Source organism: Desmodus rotundus, chromosome 2, assembly GCF_022682495.2.
Source record: "Desmodus rotundus isolate HL8 chromosome 2, HLdesRot8A.1, whole genome shotgun sequence".
Taxonomy (NCBI): domain Eukaryota; kingdom Metazoa; phylum Chordata; class Mammalia; order Chiroptera; family Phyllostomidae; genus Desmodus; species Desmodus rotundus.
Genome location: NC_071388.1, coordinates 185,139,999 through 185,159,922, shown reverse-complemented (window position 1 = coordinate 185,159,922; position 19,924 = coordinate 185,139,999). Strand labels below are relative to the sequence as shown.

General features: G+C 46.7%; 1 protein-coding gene across 2 annotated transcripts in view; it reads right to left on the bottom strand.

Moving 5' to 3' along the window:
• Positions 1-12,015: 12,015 nt before the first annotated feature.
• PARD3B (par-3 family cell polarity regulator beta) overlaps positions 12,016-19,924 on the bottom strand; it is a 959,988-nt gene continuing 952,079 nt past the window's right edge. For both annotated transcript variants that reach the window (XM_024564159.3, XM_053918986.1), the window contains one exon: positions 12,016-16,649. In XM_024564159.3, coding sequence (XP_024419927.2) covers positions 16,292-16,649 — 358 coding nt within the window. In that variant the 3' untranslated portion in view covers positions 12,016-16,291. The remainder of the gene's footprint in view (positions 16,650-19,924) is intronic.

Sequence of the window (19,924 nt, the reverse complement as noted above, 5' to 3'; positions counted from 1 at the left end):
TTCACCCATATTCGACTTTCTATTTTCAGAAGACAGGAAAAAACCCAAGCTTATGAGGTTTTTTAAAATTTTCTTGTTGTTGTTGTTGTCATCATCAATTGGTGTCACCCACTCTTGTCCCCTTTGGCATATAGTACAGGTCTGTGCCACCTTCTCTCCAGGTCCACGGAGACTTGCAGTTCCCCTGTGAAAGAAAAGACCCCCCATGCACACTCGGTTCTTCCTCAGGGGAGGCTGGCTGCCGTGAACTTATGGAAAACAGCCTCCAGCTCGGACCCATGCAGATACAGCCTGGGGAAAAGTGGGGGTTGGTAACATGGGAGGAGATGACCTTCCACCTCTGGGAGCTGCTAATCCATTATGAGTGAGGCAGGGAGGGAAGGGTAGTGGAAAGGAACCGCGCTGCACTAGGTCTGTTTACACAGGTATCATATTCATCTTCTTAAACACCCTGCAAGGCAGCAGTTACTACCTCATCTCACACTTGAAGACACTGTCTCAGAGAGGCTAGATAATGCACTCGAGGTCACACAATTACTTGGTGGTGGAACAGGAATTCCAAGGCAGGCCTGTGTGAGTGATAAGTGCAGCCTTTGCCTATCCATGGTAACTGCTAAGGTGACTTCCTTCAGCCACTGAGGGGAGGGGAGAAGCCAGGAGGCCTGTGGGAGAAGAGAAGAGGAGAGGAGTCTTTCTGCAGCACGTTTGTGCCCGCAGCTCTTGTGTGCGGCCAGGACTGGGGGACATAGGAAGTGCTCCGGCTCACTTGGCTCTCTCAGGGCAGCTTGAAATGGCTTTTCCTCAAGGAAAGCAGCTTAGTATGCAGCTCGCCAAGCTGGATGATGCCTCTGTGTGAGCCAGCTCTGTGCTTGGGAGCAAAAGTCTGACCCACGGAATTTTTTTCTCGTCAAAGTGCATGCTGCAGATCGCCCTGCACAAGTGTTCCAAAGAAGTTATCGTGGATGGGGTAGTTCACAAGAAGAAATGATTATGCCACATTTTGTGGATCAGGGGATGTCTTGGTCAGCTCAGGCTGCTGTAACAAAATGCCACAGACCAGTGGCTTAAACAACAGACTTACTGCTGACAGTTCCGGAGGCTGGGAAGTCCAACGGCAAGGTGCGGGCAGATTAGGTTGCCAGTGAGGTCCCTCTTCCTGACTTGCAGATGGCTGCCTTCTCGATGTGTCCTCACAAGGCAGAGAGAGCATGTGAGAGCAAGCAAGCTCCCGTCTGTCTTCCCTTTCTTACAAGGACACTAATCCCATCATGAGGGGCCTGCCTTCCTGACCTCATCTAATCCAATCAACTCCCACAAGCCTCACCCCCAAATTCCACCACCCTGGGTGTTAGGGCCCCTGCACATGAATTTTGGGCTGCAGGGAACACAAACATATCTTCTACAACACGAGGTCACTACATCAGTGAGGTGAGGTCTGGCCACTTTCTGTTCTCCTCTGGTCTAAGGCATGAGAGGCATGGTGGGGTCGGGGTGGGGGTCTGACAGCAAAGGAACAGCTCTGAGGATTCAAGTAGAGGGGACTTCTAGGCAGGTGGGGGCAGAGCTTCCCCTCTACTTGAATTGCTTTGAAGCCCGAGGGCTTGGCCCAGGGCTCTTCAGTGACTCTCAGGGAAGCTCGTTGGGGTATTTTTCAGCTGAATGAATCTCTGTTTCAGACTTTAGTAACTGGACACATAAAATCTTTTCTTGTCATCCTTAAGCCATTTTTCCAACCTTGAAGCCTGGAAAGTAAGAATTTCCCTGCAACCTCAGCATCCTCTTTCTAAAAATTGAGAAGCATCTCAGGATAGTTCCTGGAATGCCGTCTGTGATACGTGGTGCATGGAAGAAATTTAACATCGAATGAGAATTCCTTAAGATTAAACCGCAAGAGAACTGTTTAGGGAGAAGCTGAGACCATAGACAGAGTTTGGCAGACAAGCGGTTTCTCACTAGTAGGGCCAATAATTTCGAGGAGAATGTCATCAGTTGCAATATTAGTTTACTTTTCACCTAATGAATTTTAATGGCAGCCTTCACCATTACCTCCAGGAATCCATAAGAAACAGAAAAATCTGCCTGGCAATGTATCTGTAAGTTGCTAAAGCCAAAACTCTGGCATTATCTCAGCTTCCTTTAAAAAACACATTATTTTCCCACGAAACAGTTTAAATACACCCTAAGAAATGTTCATCGTATTGCTTGTCTTGCTGTAACCTGGATGCCGACTCGCTTTGAGCAGTCTTTTCTTTTTTTGCATATCTTATTTTGTTATTCAAATGATAAAGCATATTTTGCATGAAGTTACACCTTTTTAGAGGCAGATTTTGTTCTGGAAAATTGGTGCCGCATTTTCATTTCTCACATCTTTACATAGCTGGTTTTGTTGTCAGCAGACGTAACTGTTTGACAAGAGAGGCCTGTAATCTGTACCCCTGCAGGGAGTGGGCTCCTGTGAATTTCTAAATTCTGGTTAGGATGCTACCCCTTTCCGAGGAGGAAGGTGAAAATGGACAGGTGCTCTAGAGCTCTTCAATAGTTCATTCGCCACGGTTTTATTCAAAATACAGACCCTTGTAACCTGACAGTCCACTTTGTCCTCAACCTAACCTTCAGGTTTCAACCTGACTGGCTTCCTGACAAGGTGTGCTCCTCATTAGCTCTGACGGAGAGCCACTGGGCCGCACAAGGCCCACGCTGACCTAGCTCACATGACTGTGGAGGCTGAGCGGAGAGGAGGAAATCCCAAAGCATTCCTTTTTGCTCTCTTTTTAAATGGAGTTTTTGACATTACAAGGTGGCATTTTGCACTCGTCAAATACCAAAATCACTGGCCTGCAAGCGAGTGCTGTTCAGACCGGCTGCCTGTGCTAGGTCTTGCACAGACATCGCCCTGCTTATCTCCGGCTCGCTGAGCTCTAGCCCCTGTTCTCACTGTGATCCCACACGACCCTTCTCACTAGCAGGGGTATTGCACCGCACAACTCTAGGGGGCACTGTTTACATTACATTCGGTATGAACGGCACCCCCAGGGCTATCAGAGGGGTGTCTCTGGCATTGTATAACAGGGTTGCCCTGTATGCTGCATTAACACAAGGTCAGTCGCACCACCAGGCAAGAAGGCTTCCTATCCCAAGTCTTTGTGATTCCGTACCATGGTGGGCTTCTCACTGGCCTGAGTAGGCAGCTTGTAGCTTCTTTTCTAAAGCCTTGAAGCTAACCCTCTGGATGTTGCTGGAAATTCCATTATTTTTGGTATTAGTTTTCTATTGCTGCTATAACAAATTATCACAAACTTGATGGTTTAATGCAAATTTATCTTACAGTTCTGTAGGCCAGAAATCCACTATGAGTCTTACCAGGCTCAAACCTAGGTGTTGGAAGGCTGTGTTCCTTTTCGTCAGCTCTACGGGAGAATCCGTTTTTTTGCTCACTCAGGTGTTGGCAGAATTCAGTCCCATGATGTCACAGGGCGGAGGGTTCCAATTCCTCCCTGGCTGGCCACTCCTAGAGGCCTCTCTCCAGTCCTTGTGCAGAGACTCTTACACTTTAGAGCAGCCTTCTAGAAGGAGAACTTTTCTCACCTCAGTTGGGAAAGGTTCTCTTCTTTAGGGACTCATGTGATTGAATTGAACCCACCTGGGTAATCCCAAATAATCTCCACATCTGAAGGTACTTAACTTTAATCACATCTTCAAAGTCCATTTTCCTAAATACCATAATGTAGTCATAGGTTCCTGGGATTACACTGAGCATGTCGTTGGGAGGCCATTCCTCTGCCCATTACAACATTGACTCAATTATTTTGTCTTTGAATGGTTAAATGTCGAAACCAATTATTTATTGAGAATTCTGTTTCAGGGAACATTAACTGATTGTCATTGTTTTCTCCATCCACAGACATATATTTTCTCATTTAATTCCTTCGATGATCCAGTGAGCTAATAGGAGTGTCAGCCAAGAATGTAATCAGCTGCAAGTAACATAAATGCCAAACAACACTGGTTTATTATTTTAAAATAAAATGGAACTACATAGCAGCTCAGTGATGATATCAGGACCTCCAAACTCTATCTTCTCTTCTCTTTTCTTTTCTCTTGCTTTTTTGCGTTTTTTATTGTTGTTCAAGTACAGTTGTTTCTATTTTCCTGCCACCAATTTCCCCTGCCCTGCCCACCCCCACCTCCCACCCTCAATCCTTCCTCTCTTTGGCTTTGTCCATGGGCCCTTTGTACATGTTCCTTGACAGCCCTTCCTCTTCTTTCCCCCGTTTTCACCCTCCTCCCTCCCCTCTGGTTGCTGTCAGTTTGTTCTTTATTTCAATGTCTCTGGTTATATTTTGCTTGCTTGTTTGTTTTGTTGATTAGGTCCAATGCTTGACATCTTTATAAGAAAAAAATTTGAGTACAAAGACACATAGGTAGGATGCCATGTGATGACAGAGGCACAGACTAAGGCCTGCTCTAACAAAGGTGTAGTTCCAACGTTTGTGGAAAAGAAGAGCTTCTGTTTGGTGCTTTTAATACTTGGGTGCAGTCTGGTTTGTCTCTGGCTCTAGCAAGACAATCGGTTAAACGCTCCTACAGTCATCACTGCTGGCAGGGGAGGGGGTGAGTAAGATAGAAAGACCCATGGGCTGGAGGCAGAACTCCAGCCAAGAGCATGGAGAGGGTAGGGATCAGTCGAGGATCCCCTTGGGGGAAAACAACCTGCTCATTCCCGTACAGCTCACCCTGAGTCTTAGGGCTAGGCCAATAGCGTGTGTCCTCCGGAAGTTACCCAACCTCTGCGAGCCTCACAGGCCCTGGGGGTGCCCTCCAACTGGCCTCACACAGTGTGTCTAAACTTCATTTTCTTTTTCCATGCTGGGATTGTTACTGTATCTATTTGTACCATTATTTACTTAATATTTGCATAAATATTTTTATTTTAGTGGTAACTTACTTCACTACCATAAGTGGAAAAGAGACAAGATCATTTTGTATTAAACAGAAGACAATTACACAATTAATTCAATGAAAGCAAAGCAAAGTTATTACATTGAAGCTGGAGCCTGCAGAAGTCTGAGGCCTGCTCTGGGTTAGTAAGAGACTAGCCGGCTGTAGGTGGGTGTTGAAGACATACTAGCACCTGACTGAGTCTTTTTCCTTATAGGAAGTAGAGAATTGGAAAGGAAGTGTTTTTCACGGTGATTGCGTGCTATTGGAGTACTGCCCAAAGTCAGATACTTTGTGAAAAACCAGGGCTCATATGGTCAAAACGTTGAGCGTGCATTGACTGATAGAAAAAGTGCTTCACGCGGATTGTTTCGTGTGCTCTTCCCGCCGTCCTGTGGGGTCGGCATGATCCGTACCACTCTAGAGACAGGTAGCGCAGGCGAAGAGGTGGTCAGTAACTAGGTGCGTCGCCCAGCTTGTCAGTGCATGAGCCGCTGGTGACCCACCTGCCCACCCAGCGCCTGACTCTAGGATGGCGTATCCTCCCCCGGAGAACTGGGGGGTGGGGAGCGTGCATGTGCCAGTTTCACCACTCAACCTTGGCCCCACATGACTCTGTTCATCAATGCCACTCCGACGAGTTTGCTCGAGCAGGGGGATGGTGTAAGATCCCAGTGACAGAGAGCAGCGATGTCATAAGTGAAAGTCCCAGGGAAGGATGAAGTGTCCGAATGTCAGGTCCCTGGGAAGGACCTTACTGCTTCTCAACACAGCATGCTGGCACTTGCCGCCGGGAATCCTCAGGTTTGCCCCCGACCCCTGCCTTACACGGCGCAGGCCTGGTTTGTGTGTTGGGGGAGTGGGGTGACCTATCATGAGAGGCTCAGTCCCATGTTCTGGGACAAAGCTGGGTTTCACACGCTCGACAAATAGGGTAGTGGGTTCGCCTGCAGATCCTCATATGCCCATCGCTCTACTGCATTCCCTGCTGGGGGCCGCATCCTGTTGCTTGATTTTGCAGAACAGAGCCCAGAGGGCAAGGGGCCTTTGAAAATGGGTCCCAAAGCAGTGCGGCCCCACCTCTGTGAGGCTTCCCCTTTAAAGCCTGGGTGGAAAAAATCACCGTGAAGAGGCACAGCCCCAGGCCAAACACTGTCACACTGTGAAGGTCGAGAGAGGGTCAGGAGAAAAACGGATATTGAAAGGCCACCTGGACAGCAGGGCTCTGCCTGGGTCTCCATCACCCCCTTCACAACCCTGTCATCTCACCTGGGGGGGGTTGGGAGGCAGGGTGGTGGGTGGGAGGGTACAAGGCAAAGGCTCCATTTTCTAATTACCCCATATGCTGCGTGTCAGAGGGATTTTGACTCCTAGGTGGTGGAGCTATTGGGAGCTCGGAACGGGGAAGGTATAATATGACTAAAAGCTGCTTTAATAAAGAACAGGGCTGGGTTTAAGCTGCACTCTCCATAAATCAAAGGGCGACACCACCATTCTCTCTGAAGATCAGCGAGCCAGCGTGTTTTGGGGTTGCGGTGGCTCTTAAATCTAATCGACAGCTCTGAGCACAAATACAGCCGTGGCCGGAGGACAGAGGTGGCTGCACGCTGGAAAACATCGCGAGGAGCACGCACGTTGCCCTGGCGGTGAGAATGCGGAACGGTTCTGAGCCAAGAAACCTTGGAAAACAATTAGGCAGAGAAGCAAGATAACCTGTTGAAATTATGGCCCCGCAGTTCACTGCTCTTAATAAATTTTCTGGCAGCTTCTCTCCAACTCGGGGTCCTGGTCTGCTTCTACCTTGAACAGTTGGGGGTATTAAGTCATCTAAGTTTCATCTACCTGTCTGACTTCAGCCAGAAGGACAACTTATTTGCCTGGATACCTTTCAAAACTGCTGTCTACATAGATTATAATTTAATATATGGTGGAACTAACACAAGGCTGCCTGTTTCTTGAGTCTAAAATGTCAAAATCTGCATTTACACGTTCTAAATTTTCTTCAACATTGCCCTCACTCTACATAGTAATCACAGTGTAAGCTATGAAGAATTAAAAAAATTGCACTGAGATTTACTGTCAATCTCCTATTCATTGCTATAGTGAGGAGCACTGTGGACTCAGAGCTGAATCTAAGATCAGAGCTGTCCTTTACTAGCCATCGCTGGTTCTTATTCCCTTAGAGCCTCAGTTTTCTCATCTGCAAAACGGGGATAATGCCCACCTTAATTGATGTGAAGAGAAAATGAGGTGAATGTAGAGAAAGCAAATAGCATTGCTCCTGTATAGTCAATATTAGCTCTCCCCTCTTTAGTAAGGGCGCATAATTTGAAGAGTTTCTCTAGTGTAACTCACACTGTGCTTTCATCTGGGCCTATTTGATTGATTTAAATACCCATTTGTGTGAGCGATTCTCCCAAGTACCTAAGTCCCTGGAGTCCCTGAGTATCTTTTATTCTTGTTGGGTCTGAAATTCCAAAAGCAATTTTCTTAGTTCATTTAAGGCTCTGTTTCTTCATAGAGTTAGAGGATTAAGTGGGATAAATTATGAAAAATATTTAGGCCAGTCTCTGGCACCTACTAAGCACTTAATACTAATATTAGCTGTTATTATTATTAAGCTACAACCCTCCCTACCCCCTGACCCCCATATCCTATGTATTTAGAGGTTTTCTGTGCAGATGCTTGTGTTCTGTTCTTTATCTGGAAAGCTAGTACGCTTCTTTGTGCGGCCTGTTTACATTCTTCCCGTTCTTTAAGGGGATTTCGGATGCCACATCTTCCCTAAGACCTACTTGGATCCTGTCTACACCCAACGGCAACCGGCAAGTTTCCCCGGCAGCGTCTGCCTCCCCAAGCACTCACCACATTCAGCACCGAATTTTGGTTCTTTGTACACCTGTTTCTCATTCCTACTCAACTCTCAGGTGTTTGAGAACAAAATCCAAGGCTCTTCCACGTTTGGGATCCTTTGTAACATTTCATAATAACAGGAAGAATCTGTTGGGCTATAACTGAATCTCATTTTATTTTTATACTTCTTATTAGCTGGACTGGGCAGAAGAAGCACCAAGACAAGTGTCATTAGGGTCCCGGTACATTATCTTCATGGTGTTGCACATTTATGGTTATGCAGCAAACTTAGGTATTTGGGATTGTGTGGGGACGGTCAGTAATGACCAGGCAAATAAAGGTTCAAGTTGAAAGGATGAAAGTAGAATGTTAAATGTTGACAGCTGAAGCATCTCTCCTCCTTTAGCCACGACCGGCGACCTTTGTGAGTCCAGTGGGTAGGAAGGCACAGGGACAATGCACATTGGCCAGATGCTGAGGGTAGAACTTCTAAGGTAAGCTGGCGAGGTGCCCACCCACATTGCGGAGCTCACTCAGGAGCTAGCACAGTGTGCCAGGAACATAGTAGGTTCTCAAAAAATACAAATGCATAAAGGACGTTCAGCCTTTTCTTCCCCTTTGTGGCCCTGGATTACCAGGTTGGCTTCTTCATGCCTCAGTTTCTTCAGCCATAAAATTAAGTACGAAATTGATGTTCTTTGACTAGAGGAGAATGAAAAATTACTGTGATCCTGAAACAGTCGGCATGTATTGTAAACAATAATTTGCAAGAATAAACATGGCCACTAAAAAAGAAATCTCAGTTGTCAAGACACGTACAAGGTAATCTCTAGTTTCTTTGGATATGTCTAAGTAGTGTTCATTAAATCTTTATCTCAGTATCACCATACGTGGGACTCGGTTTCCTTATGGATAGTCAGGGAGCAATCCAACTCACCACCTACAGTTGTGGAAAGGAACAAGTAATGCGAGGGATTGCAAAGCACTGGCCTAAAACCCGAGGAATTATACAATAATAACAGTAATCATCTGTCACTAAAAGTATTTCCATCTTAGTAGGTTGTAAGTGATACATTTTCTCTTAAGTCTCTCTTACTCTCTCAATAATGCATTACCCACTGCATTTACAAGCTGCTAGCCTGCTTTGTGTTTTAAATGGGAATCTGGCCTGCCCACGTGAGCTGACACCATTCACCTCAAGAATAATACCAGGCGATCTTTAACAACGGGACTCTGAGATTTATGGTTTGAGCTGTGAGATGGAACGTCAGCAGTGCAGCAATTCAGAAAAAGAGTCCTCACACCTCATTTCTTCATTCAAATGAATTCAGCAAACATGTCTCAAGCACAGAGGCAGAGCCAGGCAATGTGCTGCAAATCTGATACTCCTTAGAAGGCCACACAGACATGGAAACTAATCACTGTAATCGAGGTAATAAAAGTTTTATTGAGGACCTGCAGAAAGTAGCTTGGTAACATACAGGATGGAATTACCAAGTCGGCCTCGGGAGGAGGGCTGTGGAAGGTGTCTTGGTCGGTTCAGTTGCAGATAACCGAGTCCCTTCCAGCTAGTGTATGGAGAGGGATTTGATGTGGGGGGGTTAGGTGTTTGCAAAACTGTTGGAGGGGCTGGAGGAGCAGGCTCTAGGCAGGGCTTCCAGGAATAAATCTCAGAACAACATAAAGGACTGGCTCACTGAGGGAGTTGGTACACTTCGAGGACCAGAAGGTCAGGGCCTCCAAAAGCAATGCCCCAGCTGCCAGCAACAGAATCCCATCGCCTCGGCTGTGATTTGTGCTAACACCACGCTCACGCTGGCTCTGGGTCCCCAGGAAGCCAGACTGGGCACTGCTGTGGTCAAACCAAACACCTCTGTTACTGCGTGTGCCAGCAGAAGCAGGCCTGGGCCTCAGTCCCATCCTCCAGCGTGCTCGGTCTGATTGGTGGAAGCTGGAGCTCAGGCTACAAGAACTCTGGGAAACGTGGTCTCCAGCTTTAGTGCCTCTGGCCTGTATTAACTCTTGCAGTAAGAGGGTAGATGGGTATGAGGGAGCCAGTCTTTAGTTTCTGCCTTCAAGTCTTCACGGGGAAAGAGCCGCTTTACTTGGGACCTGCAGGATGACTGAGGAACCAAGGGACACAGAGCATTTGAGCAGGGCAGCTATGCTTACTGCGTGTTGTCACGTGTGGAGCTGTGAAATGCACGCCTGGCACGAAGAAACAAGTCATTTCAAATAACAGGAGCAAAAGATGCAAAACTAGAGGCAGGAAGACCTGAGGAGGGAGAGGCACAGTGCACTGAATTTGAAGGGCTTTGTTTGGGTTTTAGACTTTACATTGTGAGTAGTAGGGACAGCCAGAAAAGTTTTAAGGAGTGTGTACATGTGTGTATGTGTGTGTGGCGGGGGTACATAGAGAGAGGGAAGAGAGAGAGAGAGAGTAGAGGGGCAGGGATTAATTTTCCTTGACTGTTGGACACACTGTATATGTTATATATGGTGGTGTGCTGGTAAATGTTTAACAACCAGGCTCTCCAGAGGGACAAAAGATGCCCTGATTTGTACAGAATGCCAATTTCTGTGTTGTAACTGCTTCCAACACAAGGGATGCTCTCTTTCAAGCTACCGATGGGACATCGCTGTACGTGGGGGTGGGAAGAGAAATGGACACCCGGCTCTAGAACTCCTGTATTTGTTTTTGTGATGTGAGTACATTTTCAAAAAGGTTCCATATAAGTTATAGTGCCTTTCACAAATGCTGAACCAGAGGCCTAGAGAGATAAGTATTTTACCCCAAATTCTGCAAGTGATCAGTGGCCGAGCCTTGTTTTAGGTCCAGGTGTGCCCTTCTCAAAGCCAGTGTTCTTTCAGCAAGACTACGCTGCCTCTAGAAGAGTAATGTGCTCAGACCTCCGTTTCCAACAATTCCTCTGGCAGTGCCGAGCAGAGGTTGTTATCATAGCATAAGATCTGTAGACAGCACATAAATGAATGGGTGTGTACGTGTTCCAATAAGATTTTATTTACCAAAGCATGTGGTAGGTCTGTACAGTACAGAGATGGGCTGGGAGGAAGCGCGGTCAGAGGTGGGAGTCATGTAAAGATTACTGAAGAAGCTAAGTGAGAAGCCACGCACACTGGGCTTTCAGGAAGCAGGGACACACTGGATGGATGGAGTCGCAGGGTGCCATGGCTGGCCTTCCGTCACAGCCATGTGAGGGTGGGGATGGGCTGGGAGGCAGGGGCAGAGTTAGAAATGGGAAGGCAAGGATAATGTCCAGGTCTGGCTTGTAGCCATGAACATGGTACCATTGGCTGGGACAGAGTCATGAGACACAGGTTTCTTTACAAACTTATGCTATGCATGTGGGCCTGTTGAGTTCAGAGGGCCTGCAGAAAGTCCAGGTGGGGATGTCCAGGAGGAAAGCGGAAACCCAGGTGCTCAGAGACAGAGCCGAGTCAGCGATGCTGAGCAGATAAGTCCAGAGATGGTAGCTGAAACCTAGGCTGCGGGTGAAGTTGCAAGAGTGTGGGGAGGTCTGAGAATAAGCTGATAAAGGGATGGTCTCAAGGAAATCAACCCGGACTCATGTTTCTACAGACAAGGTAAGAGTGTTTCCAGCACGAGAGAGAATTCAACAGTGCTGGATGTTGTCGTGGATACTTCGATGCACTCCCCAGGTCTCACTTCAGCAGTAAAAAACTGTTCTACCCACCGCTGCGAGTACCTCCCAAGGACGGCCTCCAGCTGCCGGTCCTCTTTGGGGATTGCCTCACCTGAAGGGCACTGCCCAGTCCTGGGTCTCACCTCCTTCCAGCGGTAGCCCATATCCACTGGCCAACACAGTGGGATAGAGGCCTAGCTCCCTCATCCCAACTGGGGACACTTCTGCAGGGCCACTGAGGATTCAAATTTCCCTGTAGCGTTGGATGAGGCCTAAGTCGAGAGTGACTGCAGCCCACCTTCTGCCTCTACCCCATCCCACTTCCTGCCCCGGCCTGCTGCAGGTACCGAGCCCAAGAGCACCCCCAAATAAACACCCTGCTTGCTCTTCTTTGTTTCAAGTCTATTTCTCAGGGAGCCCAGCATGGGACAGATCCTTATTCATTGTGTCCTCTGTCCCATGACGTTGCTGTTCAAGGGTTAGCAGGACCACGCCAACCCATTCATTCATCAAATCCTGAAACAAACCGGTGGCGGGTGAAAATCAAGACTCCGACATCTTACTAACTGAATAAAGCTTTATTTTAATGCAAAATAAACCAAGAAAAATTTGTATATTCATATATAACATCCAAAATGTTTTCTGTAGTACAAATGGAATCATCTTAAAAAGTCTGTAAAGAATTTATTCTCTACCCCCATATGCCAAAATGTGATTCACATAATTTATATTCAGAACTCAGGAACAGACTTGGTATCACATAAGCACAGGAAAACACTAGAAAAAGTGACTGTATCAACAGCAGGTTGTGTTTCTGTGTCCCAGGAGTAAACAGCACTGCAGTCAGCATGGGTGCCACAGAGCACGCTCAGGGGCCGAGGTGGGAGCCCGTCTGGGGCGAGTTCACTCTCTACTCCGCTTGGTAGTTAAGCCCAGTCAGGCTGTGCGATCCTATTACTACTTAAGGACAGGAGGGAGAAAGGGTTTCACGTACAAGTCGTTGCTGCGTGTGACATTCTAAGCTTGTGTTAGGTACCTAACTTTTACTCTGCTTTTTATCAGACAGGCGACTTTGTAGGGGTATCTTAGGAAGAGCCCTCTTTGTGCTCTCACGGCTGCACCACCCCTGCTTAAGTCAGTGTGAACTAGGAGTGCCGAGAAATGCTACTGCGGGCTGTTTCTGAACCCGACTCCCTCCTGCCTAATTGTACTAAATCGGGACTTTCTGTTGCTCGTGGGCTCAGAAAGCAGTAGGGTGCCTGCCTGGTTTAGCACCAATTTGAAGGTCGATCACTGTGGATTTCGGAGTTTAATGCTGATGGGAGTTTTACAGACACACATTCCTCTCCACACCACACTCTCCAGACTCGCTCTTCCCCTGAAGTGCTGAGATGCTTCTCCAAAGAGAACAGATGTGGTGGTTACAGGTTAGGAGAATAAACACTCTCAAAGGCTTGATCTCTATGCACACCAACTTGTGATGACTCCACAAGCCGCCAGGTAGATTTCTGTCAGAAAATAGGTTACGTGAGAGAAGATCACGAATCTTTGGAAGGGATGATGAGTCATGTTTTAATTTTACTTAGTTGGTGGCAAAAATAAGGCTACAGTGAAGCCTCAAATCTCCTCTATCAGGCAGTTGCACAGGTAGCTCTGCTGGGTGACCGGGGTTCTGTGGGTCTTACCAAGCTCTCAATGACAAGATCTTTGCTCTGGGCTGTCTTAGGGGGGTGAATGCATACAGACCTAAAAAAAAAAAATCTAAGAATAATATTTTTCTAATTTTTTTACTCAACTGTGATATAAGTAAATGCTCTTATCTTGGAGCTTGTCTTTCATCCACTGAACGGATGTAGTGGAGGAGCAATTACTGTACCAAGAGTGATACCACCACAGCCCAGGGGCACAACTAGCTAATGAGATACTGTGTTTCCCTCCCTTGCAGAGGAGTAAGTTCTGCAATTAAAAGTTTTCAGTGGCGTTCTCCCTTTCACCTCTCTATTCCTATAAGAAGGGACCAAAACAGAGCCCTTTAAAATATCTAGTGACTTCGGCCGAAACATCATTGCAAGGCTTCGATGACCCTGCGGTCGCGTCATGAGGCAGGCGGTGTATGTCAGTGGACTTCGGCTCCCTGTGCACCTACTCCTGGGAGGGTTCTGAGCTACCTGGAGATACCTGATTGAGTTTTTCCAAGGCCATAAATAAACCTGGAACTATTTCCTGCTACGGGGTACCTACTGATTATAGCCTGGTCTTTTAAATACTCTAAACAACCTATTCTCTTAAATTCTGGAGACAGTCCTGCAACTTCTGGGTGGTGACTATGGGAGCATTGGTACAAAGGCATTTATAAAGCTTATATTCAAGCTGTTCTTAATCACTGCTCTCCTCTATGGAATCTGTCATACACACATAGTGGTAGGTTCTTTTGGGCGAGGTCAATGGGGCATGTGTGACGCTTCAGGCAAAAGAGAAAACTGCTATAATCGTTTTGTGGTCCTCTTTAATAGTACCTTCTCATCACTGGCTACCCCTCAGAATTAGCAGCTGCTGTGCTGTGCACACAACACGAACCCACACTTGGAGCAGCCTACCCTGAGCCTGCCTGCAGGAGGCACTGTGCTTACAAGGCCGCAATGTGGTGAAAACAGGGGAGTTCTTCCTACAAAGGCCACTCCCCAGTAAGCCTTGGCCTTAATCCAGAAGCAGCCTTCTGGCTTGATTATGTCCAAGACATTTGGTTAAACTCTGGGCCATCATGAAGAACTGACTCTCAATGCTTCAAAACAAGTTAGATGTCCCCACAGGGCCATTTTCTTCTTTTTTTATTTTGATGGAGGGGAAGGCAGCTTTCGGCGTGTTGGCCCAGAAGTGCCACAGCTCACCTGCACCTCACCTCTAGGTGAGCAGGGCTGGGGTCCTCAGCTTCTTTGCACAAACTGTAAACAACCTGAAGGTGCCTGGCCTCAGAGAGATGACAACTTGACAGTCCCTTTTCAAGAGGGCCACAAGCATGTTGTAGCTGAGAAAATGATACCTCTTCAAGTCCAGGAAATAACACTGTTTAAGTCTAAAACCAGCAGCTGCATCATTCTGGGTAACAGAACTGTATTTTAAATTCAGAAAAATAAGACTAAACCGGGCTAGATGGACCTCTATATATTTAATCATAACTATGATTTATTAAATCCTATCAGTCAGAGGTATTCTAATGTTGGCCAAAATACCTCTAAATTGAACTCAAGACGTTTTTATTTGGAGGGGGGATAAAGAAGGAACGTGAAAAGGCTTAAAGTGTGTTGAGTCGCTGAAAAATGCAAACTGCTGTTCCCAGGTTTTACTGTTTCTCAGTCTTTGGCCTGCATTCTCATTGGGTCAGGCTATAAGTTTTAGATATTCTGTTGAAACATATAGAAAAATAGCTGCAAAGCTCAAAAGAAATTGTGATGGGATTTAGAGGGTGGGGTTTCAGCTTTTCAAAACCATACACTTTCATTCCCTGGTTGGACACCCCGGCCTTGCCCTTGCCCTGACTTTGTTAATGAAATATAGCAGATACAGAATGACCTAGGTTTCTGTGCCTTCTCCCTTCCTGTACCTCCTGTTTTCTTTTTTCCTTTATTATTCCCTTGCTCATCAAACTTTCCAGAAAACATTTTTATCTTTCATTCTCATTACTGGCAATCACAAACTTTCTCTCTCTCTCTCTCTCTCTCTCTCTCTCACACTCACACACACACACACACACACACACACACACACACCGGTCAGTCACCACCATCTACTACTTGCTGGTAATCGATCTCCAAAGGTCATAGTCAGCCCCTCCCGTTCCCTGGGGTACAGATAGCACTGTTTGGCACTGAGTCTGGAGTTGGCACCTCCAGGGCATTGCTTCCTGTGTGGCCTGGTCAGTGGGCCCTCTTTCTCTCAAGTACATTTTAGTCCTGTAGCCCTGAAGTGGGGGGCTGAGAGCAGAGGCCTCAGCTATGATGATTATGGGCAGGAGACGTGGGGAACACCGAGACCACCTGCCCCCATGCTATGGTGCCGGGGGCATGGGAGGGAGGAAGCTGAGGACCTTGGGGGGAGTTCAGCCCTCTTCACCTGATCACCCTGGTCCTTGGAATATATTCCTTCTGGAAGTTCTGACTAGCTTTGCACGTTCTCCCAGGACACTAATACTGCATTTGCATCTTACTTTTATATAAAAAGTGAGGGAACGTGAAACACTTATACCAAATGAATGGTACAAGGAACCTGAGAAATTCTACAAATAAACAATTGCAGTCTTCCTCTGGGTATAAAACATTTCAAGGGGATCACAAGTTGTGCTTGCTGTTTTTTTCTCATTGAAAAAGTCACTCACTTAAGATGCCCATATTTGCAGCCACTCTTCAGACTTAACAATAGGGTAGGTGACGGTCAGCTTCTGAATGAATGACGATCCAGGGCAGAGCTGCCTCCACACTGCCAATTCTGTGGGCCGGGCATGCTCGCAGGTGCTCTGGCCCGGGAGGCACCGCGAAGTACATCTCCTTTGCTATTTGCCTGTTCAAATGCCACTCTCACTGAATTTAACCATTCCAAAAGTACTTCCAATATCAGACAGTGTTCTTCTTAAGGCCCCATCCATCCTCTTTCTCCTGATGTGTCTCCTCCAAACTCCTGTCCCTTCCTTTTCCCTCTAATTAGCAGTCAGGTGTTACAAACTCAGGAAAAAAACCCAACCTAATCTGTACCAATGAGAGTCTTAACAGGAAGAAGGCCTTAAGGGAAGGTGATGTTAGATGTCCTCCTTCCTGTGCTGTGCTGAGCTTGGTGGTGTCCAGCTACACGGCTGCGGTCATGGGGTTCTTTTGCCGGGGATCCGGGGTTCGGTAGGGGTACTGGTCTGGGCTGCCACCTCGGGGCCCTGGTCTGCCCATTTCTTGATAGCCTGGCACTCGGTGGTGCTGAGTGGGCGAAGGCGGAACGTCTTGTCGGAAGGGTCCTTTGTACTGGGGGGCCGGAGGAGGTGGGTAGTACTGGGGATACCGGAGATCTGTGGCCCTCAGATCCGGGGGGCGGGGATAGCCCCCTTTGGGAGGATGCACAGGGTGAGCCCCTGGGTAATATGGAAGCTCCCTCTCCTTGTAGAGCCCTCGAGGCACTGCTGTCAGATAGTCTACAGGATCGGCTGGTCCTCCCCTGCAAAGAGAAGAACAGACGCAGGTCAATAGCCACTAAGCCGGCAGCACAGCTGAAGACCGCATTCCTGTCTTCTGTCAAGCCAAGCAGCAGTGAAGAATAGCCTGAATGGAAGCTTTGTACATGCGTGTGTACCAACCCTCCAAATGCCACCACCCAGAGGTTCCAGCACTTCTCCCCAGTTTTAGGGGAGCGGGTCAGTGCGGCCAATGGGATATGAACAGAAGTGACGTGTGCCCTTAAAAAGAAGAGAGGGAACCTTCTTCTTCCCTCCTCTCCTTCCTGTTGGCCATCAGAGTGGCCACTTTAGACCACAGGGAGAAAGCCACATGCTGAGGAAGGCAGAGTAGCAGAAGGCAAGAGCCAGTGTCCTTGCCACCACGGCACCACCCTATCAGCCAGGACTGCTTACACTCAGCCTGGTACATGAGAGGGAAATAGGCTTCTGTGTTGTGCATGCCCGCTTACGCTCGCCTTTATTACAGTAGCCAAACTAGTTTCCTCAACAAGGCAGAGTCTGACTCTCTCAAGGCTATGATCATTCCACCCCTTCCCTTCTCTGCCTCTCTGAAGATGGTCCAGCATATAAAAGTAGAAATGTATAGATTATTCAGAGCCATCAAGTTCCCATGGATTACACTCCCTTCTCGCCTAGGTCTGTTGGGGCTCTTGACATGGGTCACAGTCTTGGTCTAACTAATTCTTTTGTCTTCTGTCTGTCACGTCCCTGTGTGGATTAGTGTGCCCTCCCCTCTCTACAGTTCCTAGAAAAAGTCCTCACCCAGAGCTGGGAGTTATTCACCTAGAACTTCCATCTAAAGCAATTCCCCCGCAAAGTCAAGAGGCACGCCCAGGCCAGCGGCAGAGTGGGAAAAGCCAAACCAGCTGCACGTTACACGGTATAACCAGTAGGCACACAGAAAGGTCCAGGGCAAGAATAAACACTAACAGAGAGCGACCCTGTCTAGATCTTTCTGCTAAGACAACAAGCATCTTCTGATCCGTTTGCCATAACAGAAGCAATAGGTCTCTAAACCATGTGCAGATGACTGCATCTTATCTCGCCTGGGGTGAAACAGATGAGTTCTATTTGCAGCTCTTAAAATCCCATAAACCTTCTGTGCACATACACACCCCCACCCCCACCCCCAGATCCTTCCTGCTTTTTACTCCTCCCCTCCTTTTATTATTTTCTTAAAGGAAAACAGCAACAATCGTAATTAGTGCAAAGCTCTCCAATGTCAGAATACGCACTGGGAGAACACTTGAAAGAAATGACAAGGCTGTAAGGACAGAGTGTCTGTGGTTAATCAGACACCGCCAATGAGGGTCAAAATCACCCTGTAATCTGCAGAGTTTGATGTTGAAGCAGCTCTGTAAGTTCCCCAAATCGATGAAGGTTTGACAAGCTCCAAGCTCCAAGCATGTGGAAAGCAGCATGTGAGCACATTTATAAAGATGAACAATAGAATTCGCTCTCTACTTCTTTATGTCTTAATTTGGCTATGTGTAATAATGAAAGATAGGTCCTCGAGCTTGGGGTAATTTAGTCAGTGAGAGTTTTCAGATAAAAAAAATTAAATTGTTTATGTACAAGTTATTATAGCCTCAACTGCTATTATTCAGTGCAGTGTGCTTTGCTCTATTTTAAATTGCCCATGACAAATCGAGCACAAATGCATAATCTGTCGCTCCAGCCAGGGGAAATTAAGGATCGGGATTTCATCTTCCCTTTCCCTTCGAATTTTATTTTTGATTTAGGAAGCTTCCAGCATCATTATATCTTTTACCATAAAATATTTGAAGCCCCCCCCCGCCACCTCCCCCGCACTCAATTCTATTTCCTTTGGTTCATGTTAGAGATTTCCGAAATGCTTAAGAAGAAGAAAAAAAAATCCTTAACCTGTGCTTTCTCTCAAAATCTACTGGAGATATTTCTCTGTGTGAAGTGAAACATGTGGTTTTTCTGCAGTCGTTTTAAGCCCTTGGGATAAATCACTGACATTTGCAACACACAAACATTATCTGCTTTAAAATGAACACACAGCCAGTGCTCCCTCCGGACCCTCTTAGCCTGGATGTTTCCTGTTTAAAATGGAGAGAGAGAAAGGAGGAATTCCAGGCCTTGGACTTTTAGGGTCCTGTTCTTTCCCTGGAGGTTTCTCTCTTTTAAAACAGAACATTATAAAAGACAGGCACGCCTTTTTTTTTTTTTTTTTTTTTTAGAGAGAGAGAGAAAACCCAGATCAAGTGGTGATGGGGCAGAAGCCACCCTTAGAGCCACCAGGACAGTGCACGTGGGCAGAGTCCTATCTCTTCCCCCACACCCCACCCCTGCGACTCCACCACCTCTCAGGGCTAGGACCAGGAGGGCTCCCCTGGGCAGCTGGGGCCGAACTCAGGACCGTTTTGTCGTTCCACGTTGCTCCCTCTGAGGGGAGCTTTCACGTCTGGGAGCTTGCTTGCATGTGGCAGAACCGTAAGGTAGCTGTTCTTTGTCAAGCAATGAAATCATGCAAATTGTCTCGCTCTGTAGAACTCATCAAAACAGTTATCGTTTTTAATATTTTAGGAAGAAGAAAAACAATGAGCTGGCTTATAAAAACACTGTTTAAGGTTCAAAGAGTGCTAGAAGAATTTTTCTTTCTTTGATTGCGGAGGGGGAGTTACTGTTGTTTATAACTTTGCTCAAAATGAAGCATTTTCTACAGACTTTTCCCAGAACATCTAAGTGCTTTTGAATACTGTACCCACACACACAAACACACACACTCTTAAAAGAATGAGTTTTAAATGGAAAAAAAAAAAGCCCTCCTCATTAACTACAGAACTTGATAGGAAAAAGGAGGAAGAGGGAGCTGAAACTTTAGCTTTGTTAATCTTGAGTTTCCCTAATCAAAGTGTCTTTATTTGGGTGAAATTTCGTAATGGTAGGGATGCATGGAAACCAGTCTACTCTGGGGCCCAAGAAATGCTTATCCCAGTGACCGATGCTGCATGTCTTGAGTCTGCCCTGACAAACCCAGGCCGCCTCCTCTGGAGGTTCTGTTGCAAACAAGGATCCAAACAGAAGATGTATCAGAACTTCAAGACCCCTCATTTCTCATGTGACCTCATGATTTTCATTTGTATGTGTTATTGTTTTTCTTAAAAACAATTTCCCATTGAAAATCTCACCCAGAAACTATATTTACTTAAGGAAAGAGAAACAAGCCTCTATTTGCTTTCTTTAATATAACTCCTTGAGGAAGCTGTCATGAAAATATCTATATTTT